A 22785-nucleotide genomic window follows, 5' to 3' on the forward strand; every position below is an offset into this window, starting at 1 on the left:
AATTATTTGCCAAATATCAAGCAACTCTACCAATCATGTCACCGACATAAGAATGGTATCAATTGAAGATACAACTCTGCGAACAGAAATGAATCATGCAAGCCATACGAATAGGTAAAAGCAGCGCTGCTGAAACAGAAACACCGAAGTGCAACGTTATGTACACCCCCCTCCCCAAAGATGTACGACTCTGGCTCTCGACAACCAAATTCAAAGAAACGCCCAAGATGCGCCAGTAGACATGAAACGAGGGCGGCGATCCGGTTTCATGAAACTAGAAGGCGGCTCGTCGGCCCCGGTAATGGGCTCTATTCTCCCCAACTCCTCAACTTATTCACATGGAACTCACAGCTCCGCGAGTCTGTGCGTCGTTGTCGCGGCTGTGTTCTTGGCTGTCTCGTAGACTACCCCCAGAGATTGTGTGGCCGTTTCCCCAAACACAGAGCTCATGGAGGTTAGGCGAGAGGAGATGAAGGGGCGCTCGCCAACGGCGTAGTAGTACATGTGGGCGTAGATGGAGCGGAGGTGATCGGGGAGGTAGATGTAAATTCCGGTCGCGATCATGGTGATGAGAGTGAGGATTATGAAGTCTAGAAGAAGGGGGTTAACGGTCTGGTCCAGGGTGTCGAAAATCGGGAGAGTAAGGGTCCAGGAGTCACGTACTGAAGATGAACTTTTCCGTCGGGGTGAGCATGTAGATGGCGAAAGTCACTTCGTACTGGTAGATCTTCAATCTCACCCAGCGGACAAGACTGGTCAGAATCCAGAGGAAGAGAGTCATAACTGCAGGTTCGTCTGGCTGTTGGGAATGGATTCCTCCTCGAGACTTTTGTGGTCCGCCTTTGTTCGTTGCGGCCCTCGTGTTGTGTAAGATTGACTTCTCCTGAATTGTCAGACGCTGTCACGGAGGCTTGGCAACGCCGGTGTCTCGTCGAGCCGATAAGCGCGACTAAGTGGGTTGGCTTCGGTATTGATCCAACTGAACTCCGGGTAGCGGAGATAGGAAGAACGGCGTAGTCTGAAGACGAGTCTCTATACAATCATATTGCTTGGAGATTGATGGCTAGAGGTTGAGCGGGTTCGGTGAGTGCTGGATACGGCAATCGTGGGGAAAGGGGGATTTCCGCTAGATGGAACTTCAAGGGGGTGAAGAGTGACCGATCTCCAGGACAGGAGAAAGAGGATGAATGAGAATAAAAATGGAAGAATAAGGATCGTAGAGAGGTTAAGGATAGAGTTGAACAACCCGGAGAAGTCAAAAAAAAGGGACGCGATGGCCCCTGCGTCGCCACAGGCACAACTCTGTGCACAATTTCCACCCGCGGGTCGCCGTTTTAGATCTTTTTATGATCGAGTCATCAAGAATCGTGAATTTGATCGTCATAGTGTTATCGGTCCCGAAGTCCCGAGGTAAATTTTTGCATAAATAGTACAGAATCAATTAACTGGTCGTGTGCCTTCTGTCCCAACTCGACTCGAAAGTGCTTTCCATACTGTAGAATTTTATCCAGCCAATACCCGGCCACCTTGTCATGAAGAGCATCACTACCTTTATTCATTAACATAGGTCATAGACATAACTATAACTACAAGAATCGCTCAAATTACTAGTTAATAATTATGGATCCCCAAACCCCCTCACAAACCCGCTAATCGAATGCTAAGCATCGACCACCCTTATCTCTTATCGAAGTCATTCACAAAGTATCCCATCTCCAACTCCGCCGCACCAACGCAATGCTACGCCTGCGCCCCTGTTTGGGGCCCCTGAAACCCCCAATCCCATTATTCACCCTCGCACCCTCTCGAACATTCACCCATACACCCTCTCTCCCAGCGAAACCGCTCCCCGCGCGCCTCAAGATCGACGATGCCGACCTAACTGTATCCTACCTGAAGGGCACCGGCCCCGGCGGGCAGAAGATCGTACGGTCTCCTCCCAAACCCGACGATAAGTCCCGATCAGAAATACTAATACGAACAGAATAAAACCAACTCCGCCTGTCAAATCATCCACAAACCCTCCGGCATTGTCATCAAGTGCCAGGCGACGCGCTCGCGCTCGCAGAACGAGAAGATCGCGCGCTCGCTTTTAGCGGATCGGGTTGAGGCGCGGGAGAAGGGGGATCAGAGTCGGGTTGCGCTCAAGGCAGAGGCCGTGAGGAAGAAGAAGGCTAGTAAGGTTAAGAAGGCCAAGAGGAAGTATCGGGCCTTGGAGAAGGGGGAGGAGGGGGATGAGAGGGAGACTGAAGAAGTTAAAGAACGAGTTCCAGGTGAAGATAACAAGGAAGGGGTGAAGGAGGTGTCTAAAGGCTCGCCGGGAGCGTAGTTGGCGATGCTCTCCGCCATCTGTACAGTACATATCGATGCATTGGGTTTGCGTTTCGGCGTTTGAGGAACAAAAGATATTGCATTTTAGGCCATCTTTCGAGCTATTTGAACCAGCCTCTTTTGGAGAATAGCACTACTTCTTGAAGAATACAACTACTCGCTGTTCTACTAGACGGAATCTTTTGTTGGGAATTTCCAATTGGCACCTGTCAAGACTCGGGGCCATATGCCCTTCAAGATGGGATCCAAGAAATCCATTCATTGCAGACATGCCGCCCCTATCGCAGCTTTTGCCTCGAAGAGGTGACTGCGAACTGTCACCGTTCAATCATTTTGTTTTCCATCAAATTAGCCATCCGGGTCCTCTTGCCACCGAATTCAAGAGATGTAGCTGCCCAGCAACGCCTTGGCCTGGTCATCCAGGCGCTCCTGCGCAAACTGCGAGATCCGGCCGTTGTGGCGCTTGTCCGCCTCCTTGAGATAAGTACCCACCCAGGACTTGTAGTCATTGCCGGTCTCCGGCCATGGGTCCCTGGGCTGGGCGCGGATGGTGATCAGAGGAGTGAAACCGACACCGAACGACATTTCTTCAACATCCACCTCAACGTCATCCTTGTGGGCAACGGCGGGAGGAAGCTCGAGGAGCTTCAGCAGTGTGTTGCAGGTGAAGCCCCATCCCTTGGCATACCGAGTCGCGAAGGCGTCGGAGTTGGCCAGAGTCTTGGTGAGGGAGATCACAGCCGTCTTGCGGTCAAGGGGCCGCGCGAGCTTCTGGGTGTCCTCCAGGATAACCTTGAGGTAGACGGGAGTGAAGAGGCTAGAAGGTATTTAGCATATAGACGAATGTGGAGAACTCGGTGTAACTCACCCTTGCTGCACCTTCTCCGTCTGCTCCATGATGAAGTCGGGGCTGTAGCCCTTGTCATCGTGGGCGGTCACGCAGTGGTAAAACCGAACGAAGCGGATCGACAGGTTCTCGGTCTTGGAGTTCTGCAGACGTTGCAGAATAATTTGCATGATCATGACGAAATACTGCTCCAACGCAGCACTAGTCGAAGTCGTTAGTAGATGATCGAAACACTTGAGGAATCAAAGACTTACGGAGGGAAGTTTGAAACGACCGTCTCCAACAGATCAAAGGCGTAGCCCTCATTAGCCTTGGTCGACACCAACTTCTGGAAGATACCCAGAATAGGCTCAATCTGGTTGTGCTCAAGGATATACTGAGAGCCTCGGGGGATGATCGAGGAAAGCAGCCGAACAAGGGCAGGGGTGTTTCCGCGCGACTCCCACATGACAGGCATCAGGATAGGTGCAATCAGCTCCTGGTAGTAACCAGGGAGAGTTGCGGAGGGGTTGGCCTCCAGAAGCGCCGCGAACAGCTGGAAAACATAAGGCATGAATTCTGGGAATCGGTCAGCTAGGTAAAATTAAGTCTTTTGATATCTGACTGACCTTGCACATCACCTTGCAAAATGCTGGCGAACGGCGTGTACAGAGCTTGCTCAAGCTTGTCGGGGTTGGCAGGAGCGGCATATCTACAACACATTAGCCTTGTTCGAGATACATTTGAAGGCTCAAAGGAGAAATTACCTGATGAAAGCTCCCATGGCTTCAAAGTGGAAGTAGTAGAACCGCGGGTTGCTGGGGTTGGTGGCGATGATCTGAGTGATGGTGATGAGGCGCTCCAGCACAGTATCCGCGAAGGAAACCACGCCTTCCTTAATGACAACCAGGACACGCATAACGCATCGCATAAGGAACTCATTCTCCTGCACCTTCTGAGGAGCGGGATCGCTCTGGATCAACTTGAAGATGTGTTCCAGCAGGTCCTTGGCCAGCGGAGTGATCTGAGTAGGAGCAATGACGGGTTGTCCTTGAGCATCAGTGAGGAAGAGAGCCCGCTCCAGGGCAATTGCGGCGTACGTGTAGACAACATAGTTGGAAGAAGCCAGGTGGTTCACCAGAACAGGAAGAACACCCTGCCATTGGTCCTTGGTAATGATGCTCCGGAAGTTGTAGAGATACTTGATAGCATCGACCTTAAGGATGGGGTGGATGCCGGCATCGGTGACCAGATCCGAAGCAAGGTTCTGCGAAAAGAAATCTGTGATGCTGACCAGGTTGTTCGTGGAGGTGACACCGTGTGTCGAAGTGGCCACTCCCTTAGCCGCAATTGCGGAGAAAAGATAAGTGGCAGTGTCCTTGGACTTCCAGTTTGAGGTCGGGTCCTTGGCATATTCAGCCAAATAATGCTCGGTGTACTTCAAAGTGACCTTGGTCACGGACTCCTCAAACTTCTCCGTCAGTCGTCGGAGGAAGTCGGTAGCAGCCCGTCGCCTGGTCTCGCTGTCGGAGCCCTCCAGGTCTCGTCGGATGAACTCAATCGGCTCGTCCTCGAACAGTTCTTCGTCCGATTCGCGCAAGCTCACGTTGGGAAGGATAACCTTCTCAATGATCTGACCCAAAGTTTCGTCCGCTTGGAAAGAAGCGGCATGTTCGGGCATGCTGGCGACCGAGGTCAAGAAGTGAAGAGCTCGGCTTACCAAAATATCGTACTTTGTCTCTTGGCCAATAGTGGTCAAGAATCCCCACGAGCTCTGAATGAACTGCCCAACGAGGGGACCAAATGCGTCCAAGAACTTCTGCACGTACAGGGTCAGGACCTCGAAAATTCCAGCACGCACATACTCCAACAACCCAGCCTCGGTATCGTCATCGGTGTGAAGAAGTTGGTTGTCATATGTGAGGTATTTGAGCAAGATCGAAGCAATCGCAGAGATGTTATCTTCGAACATAGGCGGGAGGTCGTGGCAGGAGAGATCGTAGAACAGCTTGATCATGAGGTTCAGTTGAGTGAAGCCTAGCGTCAAGTTCTCTTTGTTGTTCTTGTTTGCCTCAAGGTAGGCGTCCAGGTTCTAGAAGATGAGACAGAAATTAGAACATACTCAACCGGCATTATACCCTAGAAGGGGAGAAACCCGATCTTACCTCAAAGAGACTCAGGAAAGGAGTGCCGAACTTCTCGAGCACATGGTTGATCTCCTTGTACAGCTCGTTGGACTGGAAGAGCGGGCGCCACCGCTTGAAAATGGAGTGTGCAACCTGCAGCACACCGATGTTGGTGGCAGGGTCATTCGAAAGCTTTGAAACGAGATCCTGGAATAGAGAAATAAATGTGAGCAAAGGCAACCAACCGACAGGCCTCGGAGCTTTATCTACTTACATCCACAAGAGTATCCCAGCGCTCCCAGAAGTCACTGTCAGCAATCACACTGACAGCATCGCCCAGCTGAGCCTGGATACTCGGAGGCATTGAAATCATCAAGGTAATTAACTCGCGCTTGATGGTCGCAACCTCCTCCAGCGGGAGCTTGTAGTTTCCATCCTCATTTGTCCAGTTGCGCTTGATGAAGTTCTTGAAGCAGAGGGCGCTAGCGAGGCGAATGTGGTTAGGGGAGGACTGCGACGCCGTGATGTGAAGGAGCTGTAGCGAGAAGCCAGGCTTCTGTTCTTCCTGGCGAAGGGCATTCTCGGCTGTGAAAGAAAACAGGGTCAGAGATGGCCACGATGCCATAACTGAAGCATTGCACACTCACCTTCCTTGTTCCTTCTCGGATCCAAGCTTGCCTCCAACAGAGCTCCAAGAGCCTCCGCCATTTTCACCGGACGTGGGGTATCAATAGAGGGGTCGGTTGGAAGAAGAGCAATGGTGCAATGGGGGATGGAGAGTGGATTGCTGAAACAGGGCAGACCACCAAGAAGGGAGGGTGGACGGTAGTCAGGAAAAAATGCGCGGGTAAAAGCAGAGCTCAAAGATCATAATAAATAATGAGGGCCGCTGATATACGGACAGCCCACTGCGTCAACACGCTATTCCCTATACGGTTAGTACGTCACATGTGCGCTATTCCGCTTATGACGGTGAAAGAGCCAAAGTATGTTCGACGGTAGATTTGCTTACTATTTTTAAGGGTGTCTCTTGACGATAGACGGTGGTCAAAGCAGGTAGGACAGACCACTAGCAATATCCCCTTGGTTCCCCTGTATTTTGTAGTTGGAGGGTTGTAGAAAATTGAAGATGTAGTGATGCAATGATGGATTGAATGCTCTATAGAAATCATATGTTTTTTGTGCATGCTTAATTGATTGAACTCCTTCACGAAACCGCCGATCCCGTACAGATGCTTAGATGATGATACCGTCAACGCCGTTGGCCAACTTATCCGCCTCATGTGCCTGAGAGGCCTTCATAACCTCATCAAAGACGCCAGCGGCAGCAGAAACAAAGCCAAGGAAAGGCTTGCTAGGTGCCAGGACACGGGAGAGATACTCTGGGTGGAACTGAACACCCACAAACCAGGGGTGGTCCTTCAGCTCGACAATCTCCATACGCTCGCCCTTGTCATCCTTGCCAATGAAGTGCAACCCAGCCTTCTGCAGGCGGTCAATATATTCGGGGTTCACTTCATAGCGGTGGCGGTGACGCTCGTCGACAGAAGTGCGGTCAAGGCCGTAGAGGGCCCGAAGCTTAGACCACTCCGAGTTCTCTTGGAAGATTGTAGGGCGGGATCCCAGTCTCATGGTACCTCCAAGGTTGACCTTATCAATCTCGGGCATGAAGACGATCATAGGGTGGGAAGTCCGCTCATCCAGCTCGACTGAGTTGGCTCCCTCCAGGCCACAGACGTGACGGGCATACTCGATGACGGCAATCTGCATACCCAGGCAAATTCCTAGGTAGGGCACCTTCTTCGTACGGGCCCACTGCGCAGCGAGCATCATGCCCTCAGTGCCTCTGGTGCCAAAGCCGCCAGGCACCAGAATCCCATGGGCGGTGGTAAGAGCATGCCACGCGGCATGGTATTCCTGGGGGTTCTCACCCCGAGCGCTATGCTCGAGGTGCGAGGCGTCAACCCAGATGATATTTAGTTTCTTGCGAGAAGCCATAGCGGCGTGCTCGAGTGACTTGATCACGGAAAGATAAGAGTCATGGAGACTGATATATTTTCCAACCAAGGCAATCTCGACGGTGTCGAAAACGTGCTCTTGGGACGTGGTCAGAGCCTTCCACTGTTTCCAAGTGGACTGACCCTTGGCCACTAGAGACTGAGGAAGTTCCACATTCTGAATCTTAAGAAGATCACTCAGCACGTGCAAAAATCCCTGCTTCTCAAGAAGCAGCGGGACGTGGTAGGTGGAAGCAACGTTATGCACGCCAATGACCTGCTCAGGCTCCACCTGACAGAACATAGCGATCTTGTCGGAAGTAGCCCGATCCAGTGGCTTTTCACAGCGACAGGCAATCAGATCGGGGCTCATACCAGCAGAGCGAGCGTCACGGATAGCCTGTTGAGTGGGCTTGGTCTTCAGCTCATCCCCAATTACGGGGACAAGACTGACGTGGATTTGGACAAAGTTGTCCTTGCCAGCTCGGCGACGGAGCTGACGCAGACCTTCGACGAAAGGAGCGCTCTCAATGTCACCGAGAGTACCTCCAAGTTCAATGACACAGACATCGGGTCGCTCGTTGGATTCATCAACGGGGGTCCGTGCGACTCGCTCGATCCAGTCCTGGATGGCGTCGGTCAAGTGTGGCACGATTTGGACGGTACGACCGAGATAGTCACCGCGTCTCTCTTTGGTGATGCAGTGAGAATAGATCTTGCCGGTCGTGATGTTGTTATCTCTTCCGAGAGTAACTCCAAGGTAACTACATACCAATCATCAGCTTTCTGCAAGGTTCCAGGGAAAATTTTCAGCGTGACTCACCGCTCATAGTTTCCGAGGTCAAGATCTGCTTCTCCGCCGTCGTTCAGTACAAAAACTTCTCCATGTTCAGTCGGGGCCATAGTGCCGGCGTCGACATTGAGATATGGGTCGATTTTGATGGAAGTCACACGAGCGCCAAGTGTCTTCAGCAGCAAGCCGGTACTCGAGGCAATTACGCCCTTACCGATGCCGGAGATGACACCTCCAGAGACGACAACGTACTTCATGATGACGGTGTCGAAAAAAAAGAGTGGAAAGCCAGAAACAAATGAATATATGAAGAGAATGAATCACGAAAAACGTCGAGTATCAAATGTAGGGTGTCCTTCCTGGCTTTTGCCAGGAGGGGAGGAAGGGAAAAACATTGCAGAATTGAGGCTGCACTTACTTTCCATCACTTCACCGCCCCCCGCTTTTGACTTTTTTTCTGCTGTCCCATCAGAGCGGTGAGCATATATTGATGGCCCTATCAGGTGACTTAGGCTGGAATAACCTCATTCCCCGTGATTCCAAGCGACTCTTCTGCAACCCTCCAGCTTGTGATCCTGCTACTTGTCCGCTGATCCATCGAACATTCGGGAGCACTACCAGCTGGTGCTTGCTGACTTGTAGCTCTTGCGCATCAGTTCAATCCATTACTTTGCGCGGGTCCCGCTTTGACACCCGGCGCCCGATTATACTTTTGCTGCAGCGGTTCGAGTGTCCTAGCTTTGCCCCTGACTGCACAGTATATTCCTCCAGATCTTCTCATGTTGTGAAAGCTTGATTCCGCCTCCTTGATCAAAGGTGAGATCGCCTTGCCCACTTATCCGGTGGTATGACGCATCATACTGACTTAATATTATCCTGGATTGTACAGATATATTAAATCTTGATTCGGACCCCGCCCTGCCATTGTTAGGCGGATGTCTTCCGACGATGCTCCTTTAGCATCCCAACACAAACCCTCCTCAACCAGCTTCGTTGATGTCTTCAAGACTCTAAGTGTCGGCCGTCCAAAATCGCATTCGCCGGTGTCTCTGCAAGAGAGCAATACCGACCATTCAACAAATAGTCGAGGAAACGCCCGGCTTGTGCTCGGATTCGAATCAATGCATCGCGGCAGCATCGTGTCAAGCTCCTCGGATACCCCTAGTGGTCCGGACTTTGATGCTTCTCTCCGGAACTTGGCCAACAAGCAAAATTTGGCCCAGGCGATTGAAGAGGCTGATGCGTTATCAAGAACTATTCCCTGGTTTACTGCAGAGCAGTCTTTAGTTCTATGGGAAGCAGCAGGATATCTTTTACACCATGAAAGTTCTTCCGAGGCCCAAAGAAGCGGAGCAAGGTTGCTGGAAGCAATCGCGGCACGTCAAGATCTATCTCCAGCCGGGAGACGTGTAATTTTTGAGGCAATTACCTGCCCGACTGGCCCCGAGTTGGTGGCTTCACGAGTACAATCATTGGTCGCTTTATCGGATCACGGTAGAAAGTTGGATTTCACGACTACCTCCATTCTTCACATCATTGCTTCGTGGATTATGCCTCTTTACGAAACTCTCGCTGTGGCACGCAATAAAGCGAAGAGGGTGAAAGCTGCCAAACCAAATGAGCTCAGTCATGATGAAGCAGTTTTGGAAGAGCTCTTCCAATTCGCGGAGGATTTGATCACTCTCCAACGCAAGCCGCCGACCCAGGAGGAGATTGAATTACTTCTCACAGAAACCATCACTGTTTGCAAGAGAACAAGTGTGGCAAGTGATATCAAAAACTCTTTGTCAGTGTTTGAAGCTATCATTGACTATGCAGATGTGCCTGATGCCAGCTTCATTCCTCTTGTGGAAGTGCTCTGCAGCATTCATGTCTCTGTTAAATCCCTTTCCGGTCCAACATCCAGAACAGTTCGCAGTCTGGCTAAGTCTCGACGACAGGCGGAAATGGTGACTACCCTGCATACATTTATGAGGGAATCATGCGCCAAGGACCAGTCACGGAATTTGAATGTTCTCCGCGGGACGATTTACGTCTTCTCTGACCTGGTTCGTGACTATGGTCAGAATGGGATGCCCCAAATTCCTTTTGATGAATTAGTTGATTCCCTCTTGGCTATTGCTCAGAAAGATGAGGGCAAGGTTGACGCCGATGTGTTGGACTTGTGTCTAAACATCCTGGAGAGCAATTTTGTCCGCATCGCTTTGGCGTGCGACTGGACGAGATTTGTCAAGCTTCTGCTTCTTTGTTCTCGACGAGTCTTAGACGAATCCGATGGTTCAGTCACTTCCCCAACTAGTCCACCGCAACAGCAGGTTAAGAGTACGCCCGATGATACGAGGTCAAACATCGTTGCGAACACAACGCGGATAGCCTCTGCTATTGAGGCCCTGTGGGAACAACTCAGCAACGAGCAAAAGCAACAGTCTACTCAGTTTTTGATGAAAGGATACGCGGACATTGAGCCGTCCCAGGCTGAGCTGATCATCAACCATATGCGACATGACAGGGTCTGTCAGCCATCCGAAGATCCCGCCTGGGTGCGGTACTGTCAGGAATTGATTGAGCGCTTCATCCAGCCTCGAAAGCAGAGCTCTGATATCCGTATCCTAGCTTTGGATACGCTCAAAGAAGCTCTCTCCGGCAATGAACGGCTACTTTTTTCGGAGGAGCACGGCTTGCTGGATCGGCTTCTTCAGGATTTTTCATCGGAACATGACCTTCTCTTCTTGGAGTCATTGGTCTCGTTTATAACGGAGCCAGCAACACAGGCCAGCGATTCCACATTCAAGCGCTTGGTGGACACCCTTAGCTCTCCTATGACAAATGATTTCAACATTGGCGACCACCGCGAGGTTGCTTCCAATTATACCTCCTCTCGCCGCACATCGACCACCAGCCTCTTGGAGCTGACTTTGTCAAATGTGTGTGCTGTGAGCCTCGTGAAGATGATGCTTCGTACTCTGAACCTTTCTGGTACCAAGTCCGTCATCATCTTTGAGGCACTATTGCAGATCGCACAATCTTCAGATCGTCCAACAGACTCCCGTCTGACTGTGCTGAAGCTGATATTCCGCCTTCGGTGTGATTCAGCTGGATCTGTAACAGTGGTAACAACGTCGGAAGGTGACTTCTTAATGAATGTTCTGGGTCGAAATGTCGACGTGGGTAGTATGCTACATCTCTCTGTTGACAGTCCTACGAAGGATATACCTCTTCATGATGCTTTGCCGCCTCCAGCTAATGCGAAGACACCTGCGAAAGAGCCACCATCATCCTTTTCGTCCAAATCAGCCCCGCGCGGCTCGATTTCTGCCCGTGCATCAAAATTGACGGCCCCGGTCTGGACACACTCCCTGCCGCAGGTCCTTCCAGAGCAGCCGCCTGGAGAGTCTAGCCATTTTGTCTTCGCGTATACGCATAATGGAGCATCAAGCCCGACCGACTCCAGGCCAGCGCAGGTTGGTGTTTTGAAAGTGAACATGTGGCTTGAAATTGTAATCGCGCTACTTCAACGAGAGACCGACTGGGATGTCTACAGCTACCTTCTCACACACCTTGGGCCCCAGCTTGCCAACAGAGACTTTTTCAACAACGCTATTCCTCAGGTCAAACTTTTGCGCAGCATTTTGTGCGATCAGGTCAAGAATGAGACATTTCATGAGCCCCCGGTGACAACTGGCCTGAAAAAAAGTGATGTGGCTGCTTGTATCTTCGATGCGCTGTGCATGCTGGTCAGCTATCATGAGCACTTTGCTAAGAGTGAGGAGGATGACCTCGTGCGAGCCTTCATGTCTGGCATCATCGGTTCCTGGGGTGCCACTTCTCGGGGATGTATTCAGGCGCTCTCACTCTGCTGTCACGAGATTCCAATGTCCGTTACGAAGTCGCTGATGAGCATTCTCGACAGAATGGCTAAACTCATTACCATGTCAAATATTGCCGTCCATATCTTGGAGTTTTTGGCCTTGCTTGCACGGCTGCCCGAAGTCTACGCCAATTTGCGGGAAGAGGAGATTCGTACCGTGTTTGGAATTTGCATTCGATTTCTGCAGACCTCCAGGGAGCAACGTTACAAAAGCTCGGACTCACCTTCTGTCCGGCCTACTCAGCAACCACAGTCAAGAGCCAGCGTTGGTTCACGAGAACACGTTGAAGCGACCGAGGCCCCTTCACAAGATGTCATGTCAAGCTACGTCATGACCTTGACGTACCATGTGATGGTCTTCTGGTTCCTATCTCTCAAACTGCAAGATCGGGCAAGGCATGTAAACTGGATCACCAGCCGGCTCATCTTCCGCGATGACAATGGAAAAGAGGTGGTCGAAGAGCAAAGCCAGGTTTTCATCGACCTCATGCAGCGAGTCGCGTTCTCGGATCTTGGCGAGACCATTCCCTTCGAAACATTCCCTCCGACCCCAGAAGATGGCCCTGTATCGAAGAAATCATGGGTTGTGGGCTTGAGTCTCATCACCGTTGAGACCGCTGGTGTATCTGGACTATCGCAGATCACGAAACGCCAAGCCTCAGGGACAACATACTCGGTGTATCAACAGCGGACGGCTCCCGTTCTCCCACATCAGGTGCCTCCAACAGTGGATGCACATCTGCACACTGATTCGATGCGCACCGCAATTCTGCCCAGTCACATCATGCTACAGATGACCGCCACTGCCTTCCCGACACCCACTGTGATGCAACCCATTCCTATCCCTGAAGATGACATCACTCGACGAGCAATCAGCAGTTTTGACCGAACCGATATCGTGGACGGTCACCGGATCGGTGTTGTGTATGTCGATAACGGTCAGACGACAGAAGCTGAAATCTTGTCCAACACTGGAGGCTCTGCGGACTATGAGCACTTCCTTTCTGGACTGGGATTCAAAGTGTCGCTTCGAAATGCTCAATTCAATACTCAAGGCTTATATGCGGACACTGACGGCGAGGCCACCTATGCCTGGCGGGACCGAGTGACCGAGATTGTATATCACGTCGCGACTATGATGCCAACCGACTTTGACCATGACCCGACCTGCATCAACAAGAAGCGGAACATCGGTAACAATTTTGTCACCATCGTCTTCAACCGGTCCAACCTTCCCTTCAATTTTGACACGATCCCGTCCGAGTTCAACTCTATCAACATCGTCATCACGCCCTCGAGCAATGTCGCGTACGACGAGTCTGGGGCTGTCAAGGGGGAGACGGACCCGGAACAGCTTTATTACAGTGTTCAAGTGATGAGCAAGCCCGGCTTCCCCGATGTCTCACCTGCCGCAACCCCCAAGGTGATCTCGGCCAGGAACTTGGCACCGTTTGTGCGAATCCTCTCGCTCAACGCATCCGTCTTCTCCCTCGTTTACAACAACGAGGGCGGCGAACATGCATCTTCATGGCGCACGCGTCTCCGCGAGATCAAAAAGGTTCGCGAACGTGCATTGGCCGCCCAAGCTCAAGGCTCTGAGTCCTCAGAAGGGGCTTACCCAGGCCTACGCCGCAACACCAAAGCCAGCATCTTCTCCGAAGAAACCCCTGTCCGCGCCCCTCCAGTCAGGGCCGACTTTACTTCGGAATGGACCGCAGTATCGGATACGGACATCCTCCAGAAACTCGACTTCTCTCGCTGGAGCCGTTGATGTTCCTTTCCCCAATTACTTTCCCCTCTGGGACAATCTCTCACCCCTCCTTTATCAGCTCACCCTTTCCTTGAATCTTGAAATTCCCAACTCTACAAGTACGTCGAAAAGAAACGACGGACCTTGCCTTGAGCAATGAACGACCCTTGACACGAATTCATGTACATCAACCTGTTTTTTGTAATGCAGCACTGTGGCATTTGTGAATACCCCTATCACCAAAAGTTCTGTGTTTTCTTGCTCTCTGCCCTTTGCTCGGCAAAATGTCAGTCTGGGCTCCTGTCCTACTTTTCTGGTCTTCAGTTCAAATAGCTATAGCAATGACAATGATCCGTGTATGATGATACTTCCTAGCTGCTTCTATCTGCTCGTACCTTGGAAACATACCTGCTCGCTGGGATAAAAAGCGCGAAAGCAATTGTTGACGATCTAGGCTTTGTATGCATCCATCGAGCTTCGGATGGGCACCAATTTTATGAAATTCCATCTTTAGAAGGATGGCTGGCATCACTATCGCATTCTAATAAGGACTGCGCACATCCGGCGGATATCTTACAGGAGAACTTCCTGCCCAAAATCAGGGCCCTCGGTTTACAAAAACGGAAACAACCATTAGCCAGAACAAAGAGACGTGGGCAATTTCGATGTCGGTCGAGTCATCGAGGAAGAAAGGCTCAGAGGGATGAAATATACCAAGGCTTGGTCTGAATTGGACTCTCTACACGAAGAGCTGCTCAGAAGAATCGAGACAAGTGACTGTGTTCCGACTACAGTATTGGTCACTTCAACAATATTGCGGGTTACGGCATCTCTTATCGTTAGAGGTCCCTTTTCACTGGAGTTCATCTTCATCATGGGCTCAAGGGCAGTCGCTAGACATTTCCATTTCGGTTGTGCTTTAATGAGGCATTGTATGTGAATATAGAAAAACGCGTTAGAGAACTGGTGAATTGATTTCCAATTTCAACTTCGAAGACGTCAAATTGCTGTGTTGGTTCGAGGTAGTTAGGTGCACCAATTTTTATAGTACACCCGTTATTACTTGATTCCTCTAGGAACTTGGTGGCCATCTCAAAGTTGTGGATCTCAAAAAATGGCGGATACAAGGACCGGAGCATCTGGTTTTAGCTTGGCCATAGCAACAACTAAATCGTGGCCTTGTGTTGCTCATAAGTACAGTGAATTTAATACGGCTGCTAGCGGCACGCTCTTACAGTCCTGTATAGTCAATAGCGAAACCTGCTTCCTTTTTAACCACTTCGTTGCTTTTGTTAGGTCCCACTGCCAAGGTGCTAGGGTAATAAATATTGTATCTTTCTTAATAACAGGCGAAATACGGTGTAAGTTTCCTAATGATAAAATAAAGCTAGCTGCCTTGAGTGGTGATCGTCGGGAGTGAGGGGCACCCCGCAATAAATATCCCAATCTTCATAGCACCAACACCTTTCTCCTGACTAGTCACTTTAAAATTTCCAACATCTCCTCAAGATCGATCTTGAAAGACAGCTTAGCATGAAATGCATATCCCTACAGAGATATGTGACCAAGTAAAACTCCTGCTCGTGTTACCTTGGGCTCGGTCCTAAATTATCTCCACAGATTGTATACTACGTTTGCGTCGACCACTACCCTTTTGTGTATTTGTGGGACGATGCAAGGCATTACTCAACGCGTGACGGCAGCACCACTCGAAAAAACTTAATGCGTCTACGTCTTGTCAACAAAGCTTTCTGTCGCAGTACCGCCGCATCTTGGTTGTTCCGGAGTATTGATGCGAGATACAGCTCCTCTGGAACACTTCCACCTTTGGAACGACTTGTGAACCTATCAAAAAGCCCATACGCTTTGGATGTACGTCAGATTGATTTCGGGTTTCAAGGGACGAGATCCTGTTCTCCCACCAACACTGCTGGATTGTATATCGAAGACCTATTCGGATGCTTGTCATCGTGTTTGGTTAAATTCTCCAACCTCGCAGCCCTTGAGTTCCACGAACCACCATCGGACCTCTCACAAGAGCAAAGAAGAGTTTATATGGATGCGGTTGCTTCGACCTTACGTTACGTACCACTTTCCAATTTGAGAGAACTGGAGATAAAATTTCCAATCACCTATGATTTCGGACGTTTCTTCCCGGGCCAGGCCAGTTCCGTACAGATCCCTATCAAAGATGTCACGCAAACTCTTCGACATCTCGGAGTATATTCTTGTTATTATACAGATCAACGAGACCAAAGATACTGGTCAGAACCAGTTTTGCCAGGGTATGCTGCTCTTCCGAACAACACGTACGCTACCCGAATGTTTGGAATGATTGAAATTGCACCAAATCTCCAATCGCTTGCAATACATAGTCGCGACATTCTAGATCTTGACTTTGTCGCTTTTCCGTCCTCTCTCTGCTTACGGTCGCTCGATCTTGGGGGTGTTTCTATTTCATGCAACAACCTTCTGTTACTTATCAACCAATCTATCGAGCGGATGAGCTTTCTCAATTTCTCATATGTCAAATTGAATTCTGGAACATGGCGACAGGTCTTAATACGGATGTGCCAGTTACCGCATCTTCTCGATGTCAATATCGATTACAGCGGGTACTCGTTGACTGGAACCAGTTCTAATCTAGCTCCGGGGCTACTCCCAGAACCGGATAGGCCCCAAAATATCGAATCTGAGGATTTATTCGATTTGCCTGCCTTAGGAAACCTACAAAGACAAGTCAATTCGAATAGGATTGCTTTGGGACTGCAGCCATTTCCAGATACTGATTATCGTGTCCATAGCGGCTCTTTGGAGAATATGCTGGGTCAATATCGTATCTGATTCAAGGCTACAGCTTTACACTACCCGATGGTCTATGTTTTGTGTCTTTTTGCTATATGGTCAGGATTTTGTTTGGTGGCAGAGTAAGAACGCAGGGAAATTTAATTAAAGTATCACTAGTGAGTATTCAAAAGGTTCTAATTCCAGACTTAGTCGCATGCTAGTCCCTCCTCTGTCTCCTTGCGAAGATGGCTTTTTCCCACTCCTTCTTTGGGAGGAATGCTGTCAATTTCAAGCGTTGTAGGAGGTATCAAAAGTTTCAATTGGTGAAGCCAGTAACTATAGTTGGGTTGAGCCTCCACCACCCGAGGCCAAACCAGAGCCCGAATCCGCATTTGACGCCGAGCAGGGGATTGAACCTGCCCCAAAAGCGAGAACTACTTCGTGGTTGGACTAGCGTGTGGTTAGCGCGGACTCCGAGCAATTCTTCGAAGCAAACCCTAGTAAAGTTCTTCAAATTCCCTGGGTCAATACAGAGCTTCAAGATTCGGGAATCGTGAGCGACTTGACTAACCAATAGTTGTAGTTTCTGGGTGGAGTTTGATGATGGCTGGCACGAAGCCCCGCCACGCCGCTGGAACACGTACCGGCTGGCGTATTTGATCTGATCAGACCAATCAAACGAATTCTATGGACGTCGCCCAACTGGGATGGCGATATATCCGAGGACAAGTGGTCTTCGTAGGAAAGAGCTTCACCTCGTACCAAGACTAACGAACGTATCTTGCGGCGCGAAATCCACATATTGCAATACACAGTTCAGAAGTCAACGAACAACGTGATAAGAGCCCCCTTGCGCGACCCAGCTATCCGGAAGTATGACGGCGTGGCGATCTAAGAGCCACAGATCAACCCAAACCCGACATCGAAATCATCCTATTTCCCTACGTAGAGCCGTTTCGAGGATAATCGTATGACGAAAAAAAAAATTGCCCGGAAGGCACTACCCACCTGGCCGCCCGGGCGAATTCATATTCCTGTTATCTTGCACTATCTCGATTATGCCGGTACCACCCACCTCCATCGGCTTTCATGGCCGAGACATCAAGAATCCAGAATCAAGGGGTGAGTCAATAAACATGTCATGACTAGATACACCTAAGTCCTATTGGTCCTAACTAACTTCATATCAGAATTTGGCCTTAAGGAATATCAAGTGGCAAAGAGATCCTTCGAATGTGGGGGGTTCTACGGGTTGGAGCCCGAGGGTCCATCGAGATCCGCGGGGTCGAACAAGATATGGGGACAGAAACAGTAGTTCTAAGTACCATAATGCTTAACTGGTGTGTTCCGTGGCTGAACTGGGTTAAAGGGTGCGGTTAGCGTAGGGTTCTGATACCCAATCGGGAAGCCATGGCCCCGTGGAACGGTGAATCGTGACCGGTGTTGTTGATGTCAAACAAGCTGCGAATGGGTATAAAGAGGGTGGTTCAATCTCGTAAACTGGTTCTTATTCTCAAATTCTCTACAGATAATTTTAATCGTGAACACTTTTGTGGCTACTTGAGACGGTCATGGCGAGCTCGATGATGCATTACTTCCGCTTCGGCAGCGGCTCTAAAGAAACACCCCCAGCCAAAGATAAGCCCGTGCGTGCTCTGCCCGCGTCATGGTACACCTCGCCTGAGATGTATGAGCTGGAGCGCAGGGCAATTTTCTCCAGGAGATGGCTATTCATCACCCACAGCTCACGAGTCAAGAACACGGGCGACTGGCTGCGTTTTGAGATCGCCGGATTCGACTTCATCATCACTCGAGACCGACAGGGAGGAATCAACGCCTTCCACAACGTATGCCGACACCGTGCATACCCAGTCATTGAGGCAGAGGGATCAGGAAACGCCAAGATCCTGGCATGTCGTTATCACGGTTGGTCGTACGGACTGAACGGCAAGATGGCCAAAGCTCCCGGGTACCAAGACCTAGACGGGTTCGACAAGGAAAAGAACGGACTGTTTAGGATCCATGTCAACGTGGATGTGAACGGGTTCATCTGGGTTAACATGGATGCGAAGGAGACCCCGGAAGTGCCGTGGGAGGAACACTTCGCAGATGTCGACAAACAGGATCGGTACAAGGCGTACAACTTCGACGACTATGACTTTGATCATATCTATGATTTGGATGGGCGTTATAACTGGAAGATCCTCGCGGACAACTTCAATGAATGTTACCACTGCCCAACGACGCACCCCGATGTCCCCGAATTCCTCAACCTCGAATCTTTCGACAGCGATCTCAAAGGCGGCCATATCCAACATCACTGCGTCTCTACACCCGAGCAACTAGCCAGAGGCCTCTACACAGCCAGCACTTACTACTTCCCGGTAACCGCGATGGTTGTCTCGTAAGTCCCATCCGTCCCACCCCAACATAAACCAAAACCATCCTGACGCCAATATAAACAGACCACATTTCATAATGATCCAAAAGTTCCTCCCCAAAGGCCCCAAAGAATCATCAATGTCATACGAAATCTACCGTAACCGCAACTCCAGCGAAACAGACTTCCGTCTGATAAGCGACATGTACGAGCGCGTCATGCGCGAAGACAAAGTCCTTTGCATCAATGCGCAGAGAAACCTCGAGCGCGGCGTCTTCGTCAACGGTCAACTACATCCCAAGTTCGAGAAGGCGCCGCTGTTTTTCCAGGAGACGTGTCGGGAGGTCGTTACGGAACATTATGAGAAGGAGGTTGCGCAGGGGTGTGAGATTGCGCCGGCGAAGCAGAATATGGATATGGATGCGGAGGTTAGTCAGAGTGATGAGAGTATTTGCGCGGGTCTTGCTTGTGGTAGTCAGAGAACTGTGCTGGCTTGGTAGGCTCGTGTGCTTTGCATCTATTTCGTTTTGAAATTTGTCTTCAGCAGGTACATCCATAGCACGTTTTCCAGATTTAGAATTTAAATTGAGATTGATTTGGTTGGTTTACTATTGGAAACTTTGTTACATGGACAGCGGGTTCGATGTCCGTTTCTAGGAACCAGGTGCACATAGACTTTCGGCGCCACCGGATCATGCAATACTCGCCCATTCCTGGCTCAAACTATGATTGGTGGTCTATTCATGGTATGATTGAGATGACGGGAAGTCTTGATCAGATGCTTGACGACTGGAAAGGATGAGGGTGGGCGGATTTCAGCAGCCAGAACGGTCTGTACCAGGCTGCGCAGCTCAAAGTACATTAGTGAAGGAAGAATATCAAGAACTTGAACAGGTCATTGTGCAGATTGGAAAAAGGTATGAGTCGATGCCAAGATTCAGATGACAAGTTTATATTTTGAGCCTAAGGTTCAGCTCTCAGCTTGAATATTACTTCATCTGATCCTTGTTTGATGTCGGGTTTGTCACCCGCAAGGAGGAGATGATCGCCCCTTTGAAGGAAACCCCATTACACAAATATCGCATATTGAGGGTTTGATTCAGTAAAGTCTCCTCTATTACATACACAGCTAACTCTATCTATCCACAGCTTATTCACAGGGGTCTATAAATAACTCCTCAAGCGTAACTCTGCGAGAAATCATAGCTTGGTCATACAGCAAGTTCACCAGTGCTTCCAAAGTTGTGCGATTAGACTCAATTCCGTAAGGCCATGGATCACCACCAAATAGTTCTTCAATCTCAACGAGATCGGATGAGAGAAATGGCAGCATATATCGGTAAGTTGACACAAACCTCATCGAATGCAGGGCAATATTTTTAGACTCATTCATCGCGTGGAATAGGCTGCGCGGGACGAATGGGTGTTTTTCCACAACCTCTCTTTTGATGGCGACAAGATGCATAATAGGAAAAATTCCGGTTCTCTGATAGTATTCATTCTCGGTTTCACGGATGTTCGAGAATAAATGTTGAATATGAGGTGCTTTTCCGAGGCACGGCGGAGTGTGTGCACCAATTGTGGCTGCAATCTCGCCGTCTTCGAGGAGTTCACTGAGCGACTTGCGGCTTTCATTCGGCATTCGGTCAATTGGATGGAGAAGTGGCTTTGGCTTCGCTTTACCGTGGGGACCGGGCTTGATCAGGTCTCCCTCAACCCAAGTAATCGTAGATAGATCGACCCCTGCATCCTGCAGAACCCCTCTGATCCAGACAGCAGCGGTCATAGTGTAGACTTGGACACCTATCCTTTTTCCATTGAGATCGGATGGCTTTGAGATGATGTTCGAGTTGACCACGATGCAACTATGACGGAAGGCCCTAGAGGGAAACACAGGAATACCAACTAGGTCCCGTTCACCGGCCACGTACCGGCAAACAAACTCCGAGCTGGACATTTCAGACACATCGAACTCCATGTCTCTGATCATCCTGTCAAAGATTTCCCGCGGATGATCAAGGTAATGTAGTTGAGGTCAATCCCGGTAGGTTCGACTACCCTGTTTGCCAGGGGATCCATGCGGTCGTAAGGACCGCATGCAAAAGTCAGACGAAGCCTGTCACCCATAATCAATGATCAGAATATTTTGCTATTCGCAGTATAAAAGTGAAGGATAAATAAGTTTGGCCCCATAAGTTTACACTTGTCGTATTTTATAGTCTCGTACGACACAGTGACCTCACTGGCAGTTTACTTTCCCATTTGTGCTGTTTTCACTCGGCGTGCCGCTTATATCCGAAATCCGACGTAGGTTTTTCCTCCGAGGTCTCTTTTTTCGGAGATCTTTCGTTTCGGGTTACAACAGCCGTACCTCGGAGATCCGCGTAGATCCCGAATTAGACGATCATCACTAGTTTTGCTACCTGTTTCGGACCTAATTAACTTGGTCTACCATCTAGCTGTCGCTTCTGTTTTCCTCAACCTCCCATTTGCCCCCTTTTCCTTCCCCCTTTTTGACCTAAGATAGCTTGGGGACATAGCTTAGGGATCACATTGCCTACGATTATAGTATGTCGTATCTTACCGGGTACTTTGTATGTCATCCTTCTGGCAACCTTTCTTCTACGGCTCAAGTTTTCTTTATGAAGCCACGCTGCATTCTCAATTATCCCGCTATCGCGAGTTTCCTGATACACAAATAACGAAAATACATTTTTAATTACATAGATGCTCCTTAAACCACTCAAGTGCCTGCACGAATGCGCTATGCATCGCATATCTCTCCGCCGGTATCTCGGGATTGCCTCGTACTGCAAATCCATGCTTGACGCCACTGTACAGGTTTATTTGCCAGGGGAATTTTAATGCCTTCAAGATGGCCTCCGTCTCCTGGCACTTTTCCGGGGGAAAGATTGCGTCAGTTTCGGCGGCAGAAATGGCCAGAGGGCCACCGATCTTTTTCAATTCATCTGCCTCAACGTGAGACGGGTGTGCAGTGTACCCAGCATCAAACTTTCCTGGAAATAAGTGTCGAACGACATATTTGCCACCAAAACAGTACCCCACAGCTCCGAGTTTCTACTCCATCCTCAGCAAATAATGTATTTGGTCCCTGCACAACATACGTACCTTGCATTTAAATTTTGTTTGCATCTCTCTAATGCAAGACTCAACAACAGGATCGACGTCCATGGGCAGGTGAGTTTTTCCTTCGGGATGGTATCCTCCTGTTCTCCACCTCTGCATATTGAATTCGCCCGGTTTGTTCAATGGCACAGGGTCACCATGAAAGAGGTCTGGCATCATAACAAAATACCCATGCATCGCAAACTGGTCAGCGACGAGTTGGGCATTTATGAGCCGGTGGCCAATAATGTCGGTGAGTCTACCAACCAGCTGGTGAGTACAAGAGTAATAGACATGAAGCCCAAATCGAGGAGTACCAGCACTTACATCAAGATCCCATGCTCGGTTGACTTGCTGGGAGGGTAGCTGGTATAGACCTCAAACTCTTCGACGGTTGTAATGGTGCCTCGTGGTTTTCCATCGTGTTTGAACCCTTGGTAGCAACAGGATTGAGACGGGTTGGAACTCATTCTGGGATGAGGAGGCGAACACTTAAGGAGAGTTGAGCTTGGCGAATGGAGGCTTTGACAACAACTAACGACAGCTGATTTCAAGTGGACAAAAGGGCTTTCACGCTATTTCAGTGGGAGGCACTGCTATATATTTGCACAGCAAATTTTCCCAATTTAGTTATTCTGTCCGATGTCCGATATTCACCACTGCCGGAAGGTCAAAAACGGCTTCTCTCTTTCTAGGTAGTATATTTTCCCCCGGGGAGGAGGGGGGTGTTTCATCGTTAGTAAATTCGGGAATAGTAAGTAGGCAAGACCTGTTAAGCCGAAAGTCCGATTTGCGGAGTTA

The 22785-nt window shown here is 49.7% G+C and overlaps 8 protein-coding genes across 8 annotated transcripts; 3 read left to right on the top strand and 5 right to left on the bottom strand.

Annotated features, from left to right (window-relative positions):
• Positions 1–345: 345 nt before the first annotated feature.
• N7498_004798 (serine palmitoyltransferase small subunit family protein) lies at positions 346–781 on the bottom strand (the record flags this gene model as incomplete). The annotated part of the gene is made up of 2 exons (XM_058451860.1): positions 346–590; positions 664–781. 2 exons carry the CDS (start codon positions 779–781, stop codon positions 346–348), a joined length of 363 nt encoding a protein of 120 aa, XP_058308398.1.
• Positions 782–1737: 956 nt separating this feature from the next.
• On the top strand, positions 1738–2329 carry N7498_004799 (peptide chain release factor family protein; the record flags this gene model as incomplete). The annotated part of the gene is made up of 2 exons (XM_058451861.1): positions 1738–1926; positions 1985–2329. 2 exons carry the CDS (start codon positions 1738–1740, stop codon positions 2327–2329), a joined length of 534 nt encoding a protein of 177 aa, XP_058308399.1.
• Positions 2330–2709: 380 nt separating this feature from the next.
• Positions 2710–6043, bottom strand: N7498_004800 (uncharacterized protein; the record flags this gene model as incomplete). Its single annotated transcript, XM_058451862.1, has 8 exons — positions 5931–6043; positions 5558–5868; positions 5323–5490; positions 3925–5249; positions 3787–3869; positions 3433–3736; positions 3200–3379; positions 2710–3148 (listed from the first exon to the last, which is right to left on the bottom strand). Exons 1-8 carry the CDS (start codon positions 5989–5991, stop codon positions 2710–2712), a joined length of 2871 nt encoding a protein of 956 aa, XP_058308400.1. The 5' UTR covers positions 5992–6043.
• Positions 6044–6519: 476 nt separating this feature from the next.
• Positions 6520–8330, bottom strand: N7498_004801 (uncharacterized protein; the record flags this gene model as incomplete). Its single annotated transcript, XM_058451863.1, has 2 exons — positions 6520–8044; positions 8104–8330. 2 exons carry the CDS (start codon positions 8328–8330, stop codon positions 6520–6522), a joined length of 1752 nt encoding a protein of 583 aa, XP_058308401.1.
• A 678-nt stretch (positions 8331–9008) lies between these two features.
• Positions 9009–13712, top strand: N7498_004802 (putative GTPase activating protein (Tsc2); the record flags this gene model as incomplete). The annotated part of the gene is made up of 1 exon (XM_058451864.1): positions 9009–13712. The coding sequence occupies one exon, from the start codon at positions 9009–9011 to the stop codon at positions 13710–13712; it is 4704 nt and encodes a 1567-aa protein (XP_058308402.1).
• Positions 13713–18049: 4337 nt separating this feature from the next.
• N7498_004803 (aromatic ring-hydroxylating oxygenase subunit alpha) lies at positions 18050–19358 on the top strand (the record flags this gene model as incomplete). The annotated part of the gene is made up of 2 exons (XM_058451865.1): positions 18050–18882; positions 18944–19358. 2 exons carry the CDS (start codon positions 18050–18052, stop codon positions 19356–19358), a joined length of 1248 nt encoding a protein of 415 aa, XP_058308403.1.
• A 650-nt stretch (positions 19359–20008) lies between these two features.
• Positions 20009–20848, bottom strand: N7498_004804 (uncharacterized protein; the record flags this gene model as incomplete). The annotated part of the gene is made up of 1 exon (XM_058451866.1): positions 20009–20848. One exon carries the CDS (start codon positions 20846–20848, stop codon positions 20009–20011), a length of 840 nt encoding a protein of 279 aa, XP_058308404.1.
• A 734-nt stretch (positions 20849–21582) lies between these two features.
• Positions 21583–22454, bottom strand: N7498_004805 (uncharacterized protein; the record flags this gene model as incomplete). The annotated part of the gene is made up of 3 exons (XM_058451867.1): positions 21583–21936; positions 21988–22243; positions 22312–22454. Coding segments are annotated over 3 exons (753 nt in total), but the record flags the coding sequence as incomplete, so codon positions are not given.
• Between the last annotated feature and the right edge of the window lie 331 nt (positions 22455–22785).

Source organism: Penicillium cinerascens, assembly GCF_028974065.1.
Source record: "Penicillium cinerascens strain IBT 15544 chromosome Unknown contig_5_segment0_segment0, whole genome shotgun sequence".
NCBI lineage: Eukaryota > Fungi > Ascomycota > Eurotiomycetes > Eurotiales > Aspergillaceae > Penicillium > Penicillium cinerascens.